We start from the raw sequence: 15,480 nt of genomic DNA, 5'->3' as shown, positions 1-15,480 counted from the left end.
AGCAAAACCTAGTGCACTTTGTGCTTAATAGACATTTGTTCTAAAAGGTGGTTTCAATTCCAATAATGCTTTTTCTACACTTAATACATGGTAACTTTTAATGAGATTTCATATCAAGTAAGATTCCTAAACACTTGGTACCTGGTTGAGCTTAATGAGGATTTCATATCAAGTAAGATTCCTAAACAATTGGTACATGGTTGGTTTAAACATTACTGAGACAGGTTCAATCACTGAAAGAAACATTAGCTTTCACAACATTTTCTCATCTTGCATCAACTTCAGGTACATTTAATACAAATGACTATAACCAAAATGGAATTGTTTATAGTTAATTCAAACTTTTCCTGTACAGTATATTTTGTAACTTACACTTTGCACAATTAAAATAAAGCAAAGTCAAGGTTCTGCCATAAATAACAAATTAATATAATTATTATGAGTTTTGTCTCTGTACTGTATGATCTTGTATGAATTAGAAGAGTTTCAAGTAAATATGTTAAGTTGGTTAAATAGTAACTTTAATTTCAAATCTAAAATATTCATTACTGAACTTATTAAATACTGATGACTGTGTGTGTAATTTATAATTAAAACACTAACAACTGAATAACAGCAAATCAGTTTTACAATTAAAGCTTTGATTTTTGTTTTTATATATGTACATGTACTTGTTTTTAAACACATCAAACTAACACATAGGCAACTAATTATATATAAAACATATTTGGTTCCAATTAAAGTTGCAGAAATTGAGAAGATTCAATACATTGTATACTCAAAATAATGGTAGGTTCAAGAATAAAAAACAGGTATATATACAAGGTTCCAAAACACATAAGTATGTGATAACTTCTCTGAATAAGAAAATACTATCTTGTAAGTTACTATTACAATTATTAGATTTCAGTAGATACATTTTACTGGTTATGTATGAACATTAGCTAAGCCAGCTTTGTGTCACAAAAATATTCAAAATCATGAACATTCCACAGGACTGACACTAGAGCATCTTACTTTCTTCCACAAGGTACAATATATGTAAACACACAAGCTTCATAATACCTTGCTTCAATAGTATTCTCACTTTTACATTAAGTAACTGAATAGGAACATGGGAATAAACATAGGTTTGAGTGAGTCTGCATAAAAGACTGAACATAAGTTTCACAGAGTTGTATTAAAGTAACTGAAATTATTACAGTATGCAAAAATATGCACTACATACGAAAAACACTTTTCTTAAGGTAAAACCACTTTAATACACACTTTATTCATGATCACACAGATAGAAACAAAGCAGCCACCTGATATTGTGGTTTTAATATTACACAGCCTTACTTAGTAAACATACATTCACAGTAACAGAAATTAATTCCTCAATCAGACCTCAATCTTCACTTTATACATAATCACACAAAGCGGACACCTGATTTAATGTAACATAGCCTGACTTAGTAAACATACATTCACAGTAACAGAATATAGTTTAGTATCTCTATCAGACCTTAATCTACACATTATTCATGATCACACAGACAGAACACAAAACAGACACTTGATATTGGGGGTTTTAATGTTACACAGCCTTACTTAGTAAACATACATTCAGAGTAAATAAAGTTAGCTTAGTTTCTCAATCAGACATTAACCTATACTTTATTCATGATCACACAGACAGAACACAAAAAAGGACACTTGATATTGTTATTTTAAAGTTACACAGCCTAACTTAGTAAACCTACATTCACAGTAACAGAAGTTAGTTTAGTTTCTAAATCAGAAATTAATCTACACACTATTCATGATCACACAGATAAAAAGAAAGCAAACACATAAAATTGTGGTTGTAACATTACACAGCCTGTCTTACTTAACATATATTCACAGTAACAGATGTTAGTTTAATTTCTCAATCAGACTTTAATCTACACTTTATTTATGATCACACAGATAGAAATAAACCAGACACTTGATATTGTGATTTTAATGTTACACAGCATGACTTAGTGAGCATACATTCACAGCAACAGAAGTTAGTTTAGTTTCTCAATCAGACTTTAATCTACACTTTATTTATGATCACACTAATGGGAACACAGGTTTAAAAAGAGCACACTGGCCTTTTGAAGGATAACTGTATAAATATATCAATTTTCTTTCTCCTGGATAAAACTGTATTCAGAAATTATAAGTAATTAGGTGCATAATATTTTCTGAAACCCACCTCCAATCAGAATATTTGGCTTCTCCCTGATTCCAGGTCGAATAACACCTTTTACCGGTCTTATTTCAAACAGGAACATTAGATCAGATATGAAGGCCAGTATATTTTGCCGTATGGAAGAATGCATGTAGAGCATGTCTTCAAGGCTGAAGAAGTATATGTCGTGGGGAAAGTTTTGTCTACAAAACTGTTCCACGACCTGCAGATTGTAAAGAGAATCTGCCAAACTCATGGGCTCGAGAAGACAAATTTCTGAAGAATTGAAATATCACAAGATTTTTAACTACTCTGCTATTCACAAAATATAATACACACTCCACATAAAACTAAAGATAACAGAAATAAGAGTTATTTTATGAACACTAAAATAAATGTTTACTTAACTCTCTCACTACAGGCTCAGCCAATTCAACCAAGTTCATTATCACAAAATAGCCAACATAACTTTTTATATGTTTTGTGTATCTTTACAAACTATCATAAGATTTCAGTAAACATTGCAAGTCTTTTGTACACAAAAAACAGATTTTTGAATCATATATTTTACTAAAAGTTTATCAATGAATATATGTTGTCAAAGTGTTAACTGCCCTAAGTGCAAAGTAATTTTTATGTTAAGATTAAAAATATTTTTCTTCAACTGAAAATCATCAAATTTCCTTTTCATAACCTCTAAAACCTCCTAAATAAATACCAAATATTTGTTTTACAATAAAACTATGTTATCTAATATTTTCTCCACTCCATGTGCATTTGATCAATTTTACCAACCTACTATCATAAAAATATATGTATTTAGATTACAATTTTTTATTTCAAGAATGACTACAAATTGTAGGAAATTTCATTTGTTTTTACTAAGTACCTTAAAGTTTTTAATAGTATACATCTGTTTGTACTAACAATCCCACCACACAAGTTGCAAATCACTTAGCAAACACATAGCTTATTGTTATCTTATTGTACAACATAATGCACAGTTTGTAAGCATACCTCAAGAATTATTATTATTATTATTTACTTCTTCTTTATCTTACCTAAACTAACCTAATTAGTTCCTAATTTTTACATTTTAATTACTTTTATAATAATAAATCAAAAGACATGTAAAACAAAAAATACAGAACTTTTTGTTCTTTCTGTTTACTGTAGATTATACTTAACCCGATCTTTTTATAGTAGTGGTAGTTCTGCACTAAATATTTTTTATTTAATTAAATAATGCATCAATGATTGCAGAAAAATAACATGCAAAAAGCAGATAATGTCCATTAACTATCACACTTTTTTTGGCTTTCTAAATATGCAATAAGAACCATTAGGAATTCAGCTAAACTCACTGATTTGTCTCCTGTGAGAATAATATAAGTATTGGCTATCATGAAAACTAGTGGTAACTTTTGAAAGAAAAGATGCTACAAGTGATCATGGTAGAGCAGGTCTGTAACCAAATAAGATTGAAGGCAATAAAAATTATGCACTGTCTGAGAAATGACAATATTACAATAATTTCTTAGAGGGGTTGTAAATATATTAGAAAAGAGAGGATGTTTACCAAATACAAATATTACAATTCTCACACTGGAGGAAACTCTAGTTGTTGTTTTTTAACATTCCCTTATCAAGAACATGAAACTTGTATACTATTAAAATATGAATTATCAGCTATATTTATTGGTATATATCGTGAAAAAAAGTAGTTTACTTAAATGTTGAAAGTAACTCATTAAAATATTGTGACACAACAGAAACAGAGAAATAATTCATTCCACTGGTTACTTGTTCATATCTTTTATACAGGAATTTGCTGATTTCATTTTATTTACTTTGGCTAGTTCTTTTCATATCTAACAAACATAAAAAAAAATTAATTCTAAACATACATGTTTACAATATGACTACCCCTTCCCCTAACTGTGTTTATCCTTTATCTTTTGAAAATGTGGACAAGCATATTCTTTACTAACACTAATGTTCTTAAAATTTATTAATAAAGATGTGTTATACAAACTACCAAGCAAACCTATCTTAATAACATAAATAAACAGTACATAATTTAATTATATGACTTTCCCACTTTAATAATAATAGTGTTCACAATTTAATGATATTACTTTTCTTTAACAGAATTTAAACCAAATTAGTTTATTTTAAGAAAATAAATACCAACTGATATCTCAAATAACATAAAATATAAAGAAGGTTTAAAATTAACCTTTCCAATGGAGGTAGCCTGGGCAGTAGAAGGCCAGTAAACATGCTAAACTACAGCCATCACTTAGGTCTGCAAGGTCTTCTATAACTGGAACAGACGGAATTGTTGATTGTGGTTCCTAAACAAAAACAAATCATCAGAAGTTAATGTATTTTTATATTTGAGCTAATATCAATATTAGTGAGCAGGTGTTAGATATCACTGACATTATTCTATGTGGGTTTGATGAGTTGACTCAAGAGATCTGTATCTCTTTACTGTTAACTTTACAAGACTTGGTGAATAACACAGGCAAAATTTCCAAAAAACATACAAGTATATATTCATTTTATCCAGCTATACTGCTGAACACCAAAACCCATATAATAAAATGAATGATTCAAAACAACACTGTCACTGTTCATATTGATACCTTAAGGTTATTACATAATAAAACCATCTCGACAAAAAAGGATCATTCCAACATCTTCCAAACTGATATCACACGGTCAACCACTAACCTAACAATAAACATTCCACTATCCAAATACTAACCTAAAAAAATATATGCACCTCACACCAATCATTGACACAGCAACAATAAACATTCCACAATCCAACTGCTAAGCTAATAACATTAAACATAACACAACAGTCATTAATTTAATAACAATAAACATTCCCCTATCAAACCACTAACATAACAACAGACATACCACTATCCAACCACTTACCTAACAACAATAAGCAATCCACTATCCAACTGCTGAGCTAAAAACAATGAACATGACACAACAGCCATTAATCTAATAACAATATACAGTCCACTATCCAACCACTGACCAAACAACAATAGACATTCCAGAATCCAACCACTAACTTAACAACAATAAGCATTCCACTCTTCAAATGCACAAGAGAAAGGAATCACTTTGAAAACGTCTATAACGAAAATCAGTTTTAACACTATTTTCCAATAAGACAAAAAATTTACCAGTACCTCATTCACATACTTGACAAAAAAAAGTTAATTCTACCATCCTCTGATGTGATAAAAAAAATATTCAACAATACACCACTGTTACATCCCCTGATGTAACAAAACCAAAAATCAACAATACACCAGTGTTACATCCCCTGATCTGACAAAAGAAACAATCAACAATACGCCAGTGTTACATCCCCTGATCTGACAAAAGAAACAATCAACAATACGCCAGTGTTACATCCCCTGATCTGACAAAAGAAACAATCAACAATACGCCAGTGTTACATCCCCTGATCTGACAAAAGAAACAATCAACAATACGCCAGTGTTACATCCCCTGATCTGACAAAAGAAACAATCAACAATACGCCAGTGTTGCATCCCCTGATCTGACAAAAGAAACAATAAACAATACACCAGTGTTGCATCCCCTGATCTGACAAAAGAAACAATAAACAATACACCAGTGTTACATCCCCTGATCTGACAAAAGAAACAATCAACAATACACTAGTGTAACAAAATAAACCTTTCCATTATACAACTCACTAAATGAGGATACTGTTACATCAAGCTCTGTTTCCTCATTAACAATTTTAAAAGTGTCTGCTCATTTCATTGCTTCTCAATTTGCAATTTTCTTGAAAGATTTGATATTACTGAGTAATTGCAATTTTGTTCATAAAATTCTAAACTATAATCTGTTTATCCTCGGTAATTCACTATACTTTTCATACAAAAATAAACATTAAACATATTTTTGCTTCATGATACAAACAATTAACATGTACAAACAGTAAAAATGTTACCAAACCAACTCACATGACTAGAAGAGATCTGGTATGAGCCAAGCTCTTCTTCAATCCTCTGTCTCATCCTGAAGCAGCATTTGTTTAACCACAAGATAGCAGAGTCTTCAGGGTCTTCAGGAAACTCATCAGAAACACTGACTGGGGAAAACCGACTGGCAAAGTTTCACAGCAGTGTATATTTATAAACTCAATTCATATGCTCATAAATAATGACATAGTTTTATCACAGTGTAAGCAAAATAAAATATCTTAGTTTCATTTACAAGTTTCATTGACAAAATATAAATCAAAACAATGTATTTATGTTCAACATGATGTAAATAATTCAGGTTAATGAATGAGAAAAAGCACTGTTTTATTCACAAAATATAAATTATAACAATGTGGTCAAACAAAAGAAACAATGCTTGTGGGTCTAACACAATTTTGTAACAAATCATGGTATATGATATTAATAACATATATTACCTTTCCAGAAATAGTATAGAATGTATCTTTCTGCAAGTATATCCAGATAACTCTTTTTAGCTTTCTGGCAGATTTTAATGTCTTGCTGATAAATTTTGTGTATAAAGACTACAAATGTATGCTAACCCCCTTGATAAGGTAAAGGTTACATCCATTTCATAGCAGTTTGAACCTATTTCTGAGACCCTCTCCCTGTAGTAGGGTTATGCTCATCTCTAATGGTGATACAGACTTTCACAATTTGTACGAGTTTCTCTAAGGATTATGAGATACCAAATAATGTTAAAAATGTGGTTTCTTATTATTTTTACCTTGGTTCTTTCCCAACCATATGGAAAAACTGTGTAACAAGAAACTAATAATGAAAAATTTAGTAAAAATAACAGCAATTATCCCTAAAATGTAGGAAAAAATAAATTTCAGCATAACAATAAAAATGAAAGATTTAAAAATTTTATAAATTACCATGTTTGATTTAGATATTACCTAACAGTCAACAATAAAATTCACTGAACAAAGACAACAAGTTTCATAGAAAGTGTAAATGAATTTTACTGATAATTTTAAACAATATCCTTTAAAATAATTATCCAACAATTCCAATCAAAGTTAACACTACTGTATTTTTTTTAAATCTAAAAATACAGGAAGATCCTTTATAATCCCAACTTACCTACAGACTTCTACCACTTTCTCTGGTATAAGAATTTCTTTAATATATAGTGCCATAATTCCTTCTATTACAGCCATATGAGCATTCTGTGAGACAAAATAAAATACTGCACAACCATGTGAGTACTATACAATAAAACACAATAACTGCCACATGAAGAGTCTCTATGACAAATTAGAATATTGTACAACCATAGGAGTGCTATACAAGGTCCGTATAAAACACAATAACTGCCACGTGAAGAGTCTATACGACAAATTAAAATACTGTGCCACCATAGGAGTACTATACCAGATCCACATAAAACACAATAACTGTCACATAAAGAGTATGTACAACAAATTAAAATACTGTGCCACCATAGGAGTACTATACAAGATCCACATAAAACACAATAACTGTAATAATAAAATACTGTACAACTATAGGAACGCTACACAAGATACATAAAAACACAATAACTACAATATGAAGAGTCTGTATGACAAATTAAAATATTGTACCACCACAGAAGTACTGTACAAGATCCACATAAAACACAATAACTGTAATATTAAAATACTGTACAACCCATAGGAACACTATACAAGATCCATATGAAACACAATAACTGCAATATGGAAGAGTCTGTATAACAAATTAAAATACTGTACAACCACAAGAATACTATACAAGATATATATGTAATACACAATAACACAATGAACAGTCTGTAGATCACTTATTTAATGATAGTAGTAACATTATGTGCATACATCTTCTTGTTTATAGCTATATATATATTACATTCTGATACAATACACTTCACATAAAAAATCGCTTTCATTTTTCCTTTCACTTCTCTAATATTTGATTATACACAAGCTTAAGTTAATAAAATGTTGAGTGTTTTATGAAAATATGTTATGAAATATTTTGTCTAAAAAAATCATGAAACTTGTAACTGTAATTATAATGTTTATATTTTAAAAAAACACAAAAGTAATTTGTTAGTGTAATATCCTGGAATGATTTGGAATTCCTATTGGATGGACACTAACCATTCGGAGTGGTGCAGTCTGAAGTAAGACTGTCTTAGTGAGTGGTGTATCAGGTGGTTCCACCAGATACACCATCTTCCTCATCAAGGCCTGCTGAATCCCATGATGGTCTATCTTATGATAGTTAGGGTCAGCATATATGTTGGCCAGAGCCAAACAGTAAAGCTCAGCACTAGCCAAACCCTGGATAATTTGTGGTTTTAACCGATCTTGATCCTAGACAAAAAAATAAAGCAAATATGAATAGTTCAACTGATAATACAACATGAGTTTTTTTTAAGAGGCTTTATGCTACAGTTCCTCATGAAAAGTAACAGAATACATCTTTAAGGTACATATAAGATAATGAACATGGTTCTTAGAATAATTAAATTAATTTTATAGTTCTCAACAAATCAACATTAATAAATATCCAGCAGCACTTGAATATACAGTTTATGTAATTTGGAGTAAATAAGTCAAACCTCTTCCAATTGTATATTATAGACATTGTTTTATGTTATTAGACTAGAATGTTTTGGTAGAGTCAGTAAAATTTTCATCTTAGTCAACAAAACGTTTTTGCAAGAAACTAACTAAACTTAAACCTCTAAAACACATTTTGCATCAAAACTGCATCATATGAGAACTTACTCTGCCAGTTAATATCAAGAAAATGCTTAACTTTCCAACACTAAAACAGAAGGAGAGTCAATATGTATCAAACGTATATTCTACACGAGCAAGAATATATTTTATATGGTATACACTACATCACCTTTCTGAACATACTGTATGGCTGACAGTCTTGCAACTTAAGCATATTTGCTTAGTCTACTCTCAAAGATAATTTTACTTAAAATATAACAGTATTTTGTTTAGTGGTACCAAATAATAACTAAGATTTCAATTCATTGGCTAACTTGACCACGTAAGAAGTAGAGGGATCCCTAGAGAGAAAAACACTATTCTGATTGGCCCTAAAGGGAACTGTCTGGGCAATGTAATATCATACTGCCTACACAGGGCAAAGGAAACAAGAAGAGAATGAATGATCATGAAAGCAGGGTGACTAGAGAAAACATTTAATCACCATGATGGGCAACCCAATCTATGGAAGAAAAGAACAATCTGGAATAAAGCCATCCTATCCCCTTGAATAACCATGAAAATTGTTCAAAGCAAGTGCACCAAACAGAGATCTTCCACAAGTGAGAAGGAAAATGCATCTGAAAAGAAAATTTATACATGAAGCAAGTGGGTGGAAAAAGTTTCAAAAAGAGGGCTTGTGAGAGTTTCCACAGTTAGGACTGTAGAGTCTGAGACTGGAAACATAAAGAATGGAAACTATTTTTAGAGAAATCAAAAATGCAATGATAAGAGGACTTTCAAATCCATTGAAACAAGAGTGGATGTGTGAATCACTCTGTTAATGTGGCATTAATTTCAATTTTCCATGGATATTGCAAGTTGACAACCAGATGACAAGTTCATGTGCCTAAAACAAGCACTATAGAGAAAGAAATCAGAGGTCTAAAGAGTAAGTACCTTCCTGTCAATTGATGTAAGAAATGGCAGCGAGTTGTACAAACTGGTCTCAATATGATGTCCAGATAACAAGACAGATGATGATGGCAGGGCCATTGAACTTCCAACACCTCTTAGATATAGATATATGTGTAACTATCCTCTTGTCACAAAACACATGTAATGTTCAAAGTGTCAATAACTATACACACCCCTTGGTTAGATGTGAGGTAGAGGAATGAGAAAGCCCTAAGTTGAAAAGAGATGGGGCCTGAACCCTGAGAAATGCAGAAAGCCTGTATGATCCAAACATTTTTTGCAAAGTGCAACATCCAAGCTCCCATTAAACCAGAATTAAGGAATGGCTCAAAAATGAGACTCTTAATGACTGGCACACCAGAAAGAGGGACAGGATGTGAAAAAGGATAGGAAAAGAAACTCCCAAAAATGCCTTGTCCTGAAGTAAAGGAAACGAACATATTTCCTTGAGATAACATTGGGAGAGGCTGACACAAGAATGAAAGGCTTATCAACCAAGTAATTTACAGAAGCAAAGAAATCCAACAACTGCTGAACACTAAATGATAGCAGTATAGAGAATACATCGTGTGACCTGATCCAGTAAAACTGTTGGGATCACAGGTCTTCAGAAAGGAGTAAGAGGTTACTCATATAAGAAGTTGAAGAAGCAAAAGACAAAAGAAGCAGACTGGGATAAGAGAAAGTGAATCTAGAAGAAGATCCTCAGGCTGGAAAATGAGAATCAACAGAATAGAGTTCTAGGAAAGAAGAATAATTCTGAACAAAGAAAACTTTAGGTCAACAGAGAATGAGAATGAAGTTAAAACAGCAAAGAATCTGCTCGAGTACAAAAACTAGCCAAGGGAAGAAAGTGGAGATAAAAAACCATTACGTCGAGATGCATGTAATCAACTGATCCATGAACGAGAAAAAAACAAGTGAAAAAAAAAAAAAACATCTACATGCCTGAGTTAAAGTGGAAAAGGATGAATAGAGGATTACCAAATAAAGTTATATGTAAAGGATGGCTGTGGATTTAGACACTTGCTATTAAATTACTTACTATGAAGATTTCCAGAATTTAGATTATTCCTGTTAAATAAAGGACTATAAATATTTCTAGGGCTTAGACACTTCCTGCTAAAGTACTTACTATGAAGATTTCCAGAATTTAGATTATTCCTGTTAAATAAAGGACTAGAAATATTTCTAGGGCTTAGACACTTCCTGCTAAAGTACTTACTATGAAGATTTCCAGAATTTAGATTATTCCTGTTAAATAAAGGACTAGAAATATTTCTAGGGCTTAGACACTTCCTGCTAAAGTACTTACTATGAAGATTTCCAGAATTTAGATTATTCCTGTTAAATAAAGGACTAGAAATATTTCTAGGGCTTAGACACTTCCTGCTAAAGTACTTACTATGAAGATTTCCAGAATTTAGATTATTCCTGTTAAATAAAGGACTAGAAATATTTCTAGGGCTTAGACACTTCCTGCTAAAGTACTTACTATGAAGATTTCCAGAATTTAGATTATTCCTGTTAAATAAAACATTAGGAAGATTTCCATGGTTTGGAAAACTTTTGTTAAAGCACTAGGAATGACTTTGTACACAGACCATTCAAAACAAATATTTTATACATTCACTGGCAAATCTTTTCTTTAGTTTATTAAAACCACTTCACCAAAAAGTATTATAAGACAAAGTTAACTGACAGACTGTCAAATTTCTTGAAGATATATTCACTATATTAAAACTGAATATTATCAAATCTATATAGACTTTGAATAAGTACAAAAACATCACATGGTCAATCAAACTGATCAAGTCTGCATTAAGAGAATTAACAAAATGCATAAGAAAATAACATATCTAAATCACATAGTGCTATGAAAAAAAAGTGATTTATTGGTGTACACAAAATTCTAATGGATAGTACTGTGTGAAGAGGAGGTATATAGTCTAATGCTGATTGATTCACAAAATAACAGTTCACATTATTACATGCATGGCAATGAGGAACATGGACAAAAACTTTTCCATACTAGTGCTTACAGTAGCTATTTCTTGTCTGGAGAGACAAAAATCACAGTCTGGAGCAAATATTTCTACTGTTTTATATATGAACAAAAGCAAATGATAAGAAGGGCCATGTTGGAGCACAAAGTTAGTTGGGGAGTTAAATTCTGTGAAAGTGATCTGACCAGTTGTTTTCAATGATATAGATATCTTCTCAGTTTAAACTCTGTAAGAGAACATCTGTAGATATTTGAATCCTGAATAGATTAAATAAGTGACTTGATCAAATTTCTTATTGCTTTAAATTATCATTTAACAATGAATATTTCTTTAGCTCATAATTTGTTGCTAGATGTATGTAATAACACTCAGAGTTTTTATCCATGCATGTATTTCTATCACTTTTCAATAACCATTATAAACATTTCACAATCACAACAGCAAATCAAAATATTCCTATCTACCAAGTAACTTAAATTTTGTACAAAAGTCAAATCAAGTTCTTTAACCTCACCTCATGATCTCGGTAGTAAGGTTCCCTAAGATCTGGTGGTATTTTATTGTTGTACGCCTTTGACAATAACCATAATACTGATGCTCTCTGCTGAGCCTAAAAGTAGAAAATTAACACTATTAATTTCCAATAAATTATATTGTAATGAAAAGTAATCACATAATACTTATATTAAACTATTACTAAAGCACATACAAAAATCATAATCTTATTGGACTAGATAATACTTAAATATAAATAAATATCTTATTGAACAAGATAATACTGGAGTATAAATAAACATCTCATTGAACTAGATAATACTAGAGTATAAATAAACATCCAATTGAACTAGATAATACTGGAGTATAAATAAACATCTTATTGAACTAGATAATATTTGAATATAAATAAACAACTCATTGAACTAGATAATACTGGAGTATAAATAAACATTTCATTGAACTAGATAATACTGGAGTATAAATAAACATTTCATTGAACTAGATAATACTGGAGTATAAATAAACATCCAATTGAACTAGATAATACTGAGGTATAAATAAACATTCAATAGAGCTAGATAATACTGAATTGGCTAAAACACCTTCACAAGACAGATACAATGTAATTTTACTCTATAACTATCAAAACTATATGTCTGAAGACAGAGATTTTTATATATTCATAAGTTAATTCATTTTGAATATTTTTCCTTAATTGTTTCAAAATAAACTAAAAGATAAAAACTTGTTCCATCTACTTCACACATTTTTCATGTTTTCTTGGATTTAAAATAGAAGATATGTTGATACGTTTCACTCTTTCAAAACTCTAATCCCACTAAACAATTCATGGATTATTTAAATTCCAAATACAATATCATTAATTTTACAATTGAACTTTAAAAAATGGTAAATTTCCCTTTCTTGGATCCAAACCAGTAGATAAAAACCACTTTACGACATGTTTATCATAAGCAAATATACTGAAATACTGAAATGTTTCAACAATTTTATTCCAAACTCCTTTACACATAATCTTATATTCAGTATTCTCAATACAGCATATCACATTTGTTTTGACTACATCTCTTCATACCAAAATAACCACCCTACACAGCATTTTAATATGCAACAGCTATCCTTTACCTGTTATTCAAGCCCTATCATGCAATTTCCTTTTCCTCAAGATCAGACTCCCAGAGAATCCAAAATGTTATTCACAAATACCCGTAAGACTAATTGTTATTTTTAGGTAAACAATATTTCACAGTGAAGTCACAAATTTTAAAAACAATTAACTATTTTATCCACAAATTCAATTACAAATGATATTTAAATCACCTTTCAAAATATCAGCTTTATTATGTTAAAAAAAAATCTATTGCCTAACCCCCATGGACTGTGTACAAATACGTGCAGTAGCTGTAATGTCACTTAGATTGACAAAACTATACACCAGTTACAATTGCAAACATATGGGAGTATGAAACAGAAATTGTAAAAAACTTAACAAATCCACCAGTCTACACAGTCCAGACACATAGTTAAAACAATAACCAACCACACCCTCTTGATTTTAAGACTTTCAGTCATCTCATCTAGATCATTTAATACTAAACTTTTAGTTAAATAAAGTTTATCTATTATAAATAAACTCCAAACTTTAAATAATAAAACAGTTTCTCTACAATTACATCTGTTCTAAACAACTTGTATAATACTGATACAATTGTTCCACTTTGTTCTTTCTTTTTTAACTGAATTCATTCTTTTATTCTGCATTTTAGTTACTTTTTACAAAATATTTAAACTTTATAAATCTTACACCTAGTATTTTGTCTTGTTTAATATAGCTTTCTGAAAATGGAATTTGTACATCAAGAATTAAATGTTTAATGCAACACACATGTCAAGTGTTTGTTGCTGTTGCTATCATTCAACTGTTTATCATTAAACTTTGATTCTCGTTGAATGAATCTGTTGCTAATTTTGATAGTTTACTGATAAACCAAGTTAATTTTAAAAGCACTACAATATCTTAGTGCAGAACTAAAGTTTAGTGTAGATCTTCTATGAATATTCACAAAATTACTATGTTTTATTGAAGATATAACATGGTTCATTAAAGAATTACATAAAAGTAAACTGGTTTGACACAGAAATACCATTGGTTTTAAGAGAACTAACAAAGTTTATCATAAAACGACTGCAGTTTGTTACAAAATTATCATTGGTTATTGCAAATCTAATATGATTTAATGTAAAACTACTGTGGTTCATTACAGAATTAATATACTCTACTAAATAGTTAACAATGTTCTTCAGATCTAATTAGTTTTTGAAAAACTAACACTGTTCATCAGAGAAATGCCATGGTTTATCACAGACTTAACATGGTGTACAATGAACATCCATAGTAATTGCTGAATTAAAAAAATTAAAAACAAATTATAAGCTTTGTATCAGAGTATTGCTACAAAAATTCAAAACTACATTTACATAGATAAATAATAGATCCACTACATAAACTGCAAATCCCGTCAGTTAAACCTTATGCGTAGATACAAGTTAATTCTATAACTATAAATAAAATGGGGCAGAAAGACCAACTTCAGTCTTGTCTCAACTCACAGTGTATGCTTGAATAGTAAGGATTTCTTATTTTGATTAACATAAAATAAAAGGGTGGAGATTGGGAGTTCTGTAGAAATTACAGGTAGCTTAATTTTACTGTGAGAATGTTATATTATTTATAACATAAATTGAAATGATGAAGATTAGGTGTTTTACTTTGCAGGATGTCTTATCAAATTTTATTGGGTTGGTTTAATCCTACATTAAAGTTATTTCTACATATTAAGGGTTACTGCCTTCCCACAATTGGCTACAGACAACAAAAGGCAGTTGAAGTTATAACATTGTTGGTTCAGCACACAACTCCTAACACTTAACTGTTTTTTTGTTTATGTAAATTCATTATTGTTTTATAATGCTAATTTAAATCGCCCATGAACTATTAAAGTATTGCA

At 30.4% G+C, this 15,480-nt stretch overlaps 1 protein-coding gene across 4 annotated transcripts in view; it reads right to left on the bottom strand.

Moving 5' to 3' along the window:
- Window positions 1–15,480, bottom strand: part of LOC143252992 (patronin-like) — a 74,999-nt gene that overhangs the window by 30,355 nt on the left and 29,164 nt on the right. For all 4 annotated transcript variants that reach the window (XM_076506008.1, XM_076506011.1, XM_076506009.1 and 1 more), the window contains 6 exons: window positions 12,468–12,563; window positions 8,403–8,618; window positions 7,363–7,448; window positions 6,232–6,373; window positions 4,443–4,560; window positions 2,228–2,479 (listed from right to left, as the gene is read on the bottom strand). In XM_076506008.1, the coding sequence (XP_076362123.1) occupies window positions 2,228–2,479; window positions 4,443–4,560; window positions 6,232–6,373; window positions 7,363–7,448; window positions 8,403–8,618; window positions 12,468–12,563 (910 nt within the window). The remainder of the gene's footprint in view (window positions 1–2,227; window positions 2,480–4,442; window positions 4,561–6,231; window positions 6,374–7,362; window positions 7,449–8,402; window positions 8,619–12,467; window positions 12,564–15,480) is intronic.

This window comes from Tachypleus tridentatus, chromosome 6, assembly GCF_004210375.1.
Source record: "Tachypleus tridentatus isolate NWPU-2018 chromosome 6, ASM421037v1, whole genome shotgun sequence".
NCBI classification, from domain to species: Eukaryota; Metazoa; Arthropoda; class Merostomata; order Xiphosura; family Limulidae; genus Tachypleus; species Tachypleus tridentatus.
Note: the sequence above shows the minus strand (reverse complement) of the source record. Positions and strands in the feature narration are given on the sequence as shown.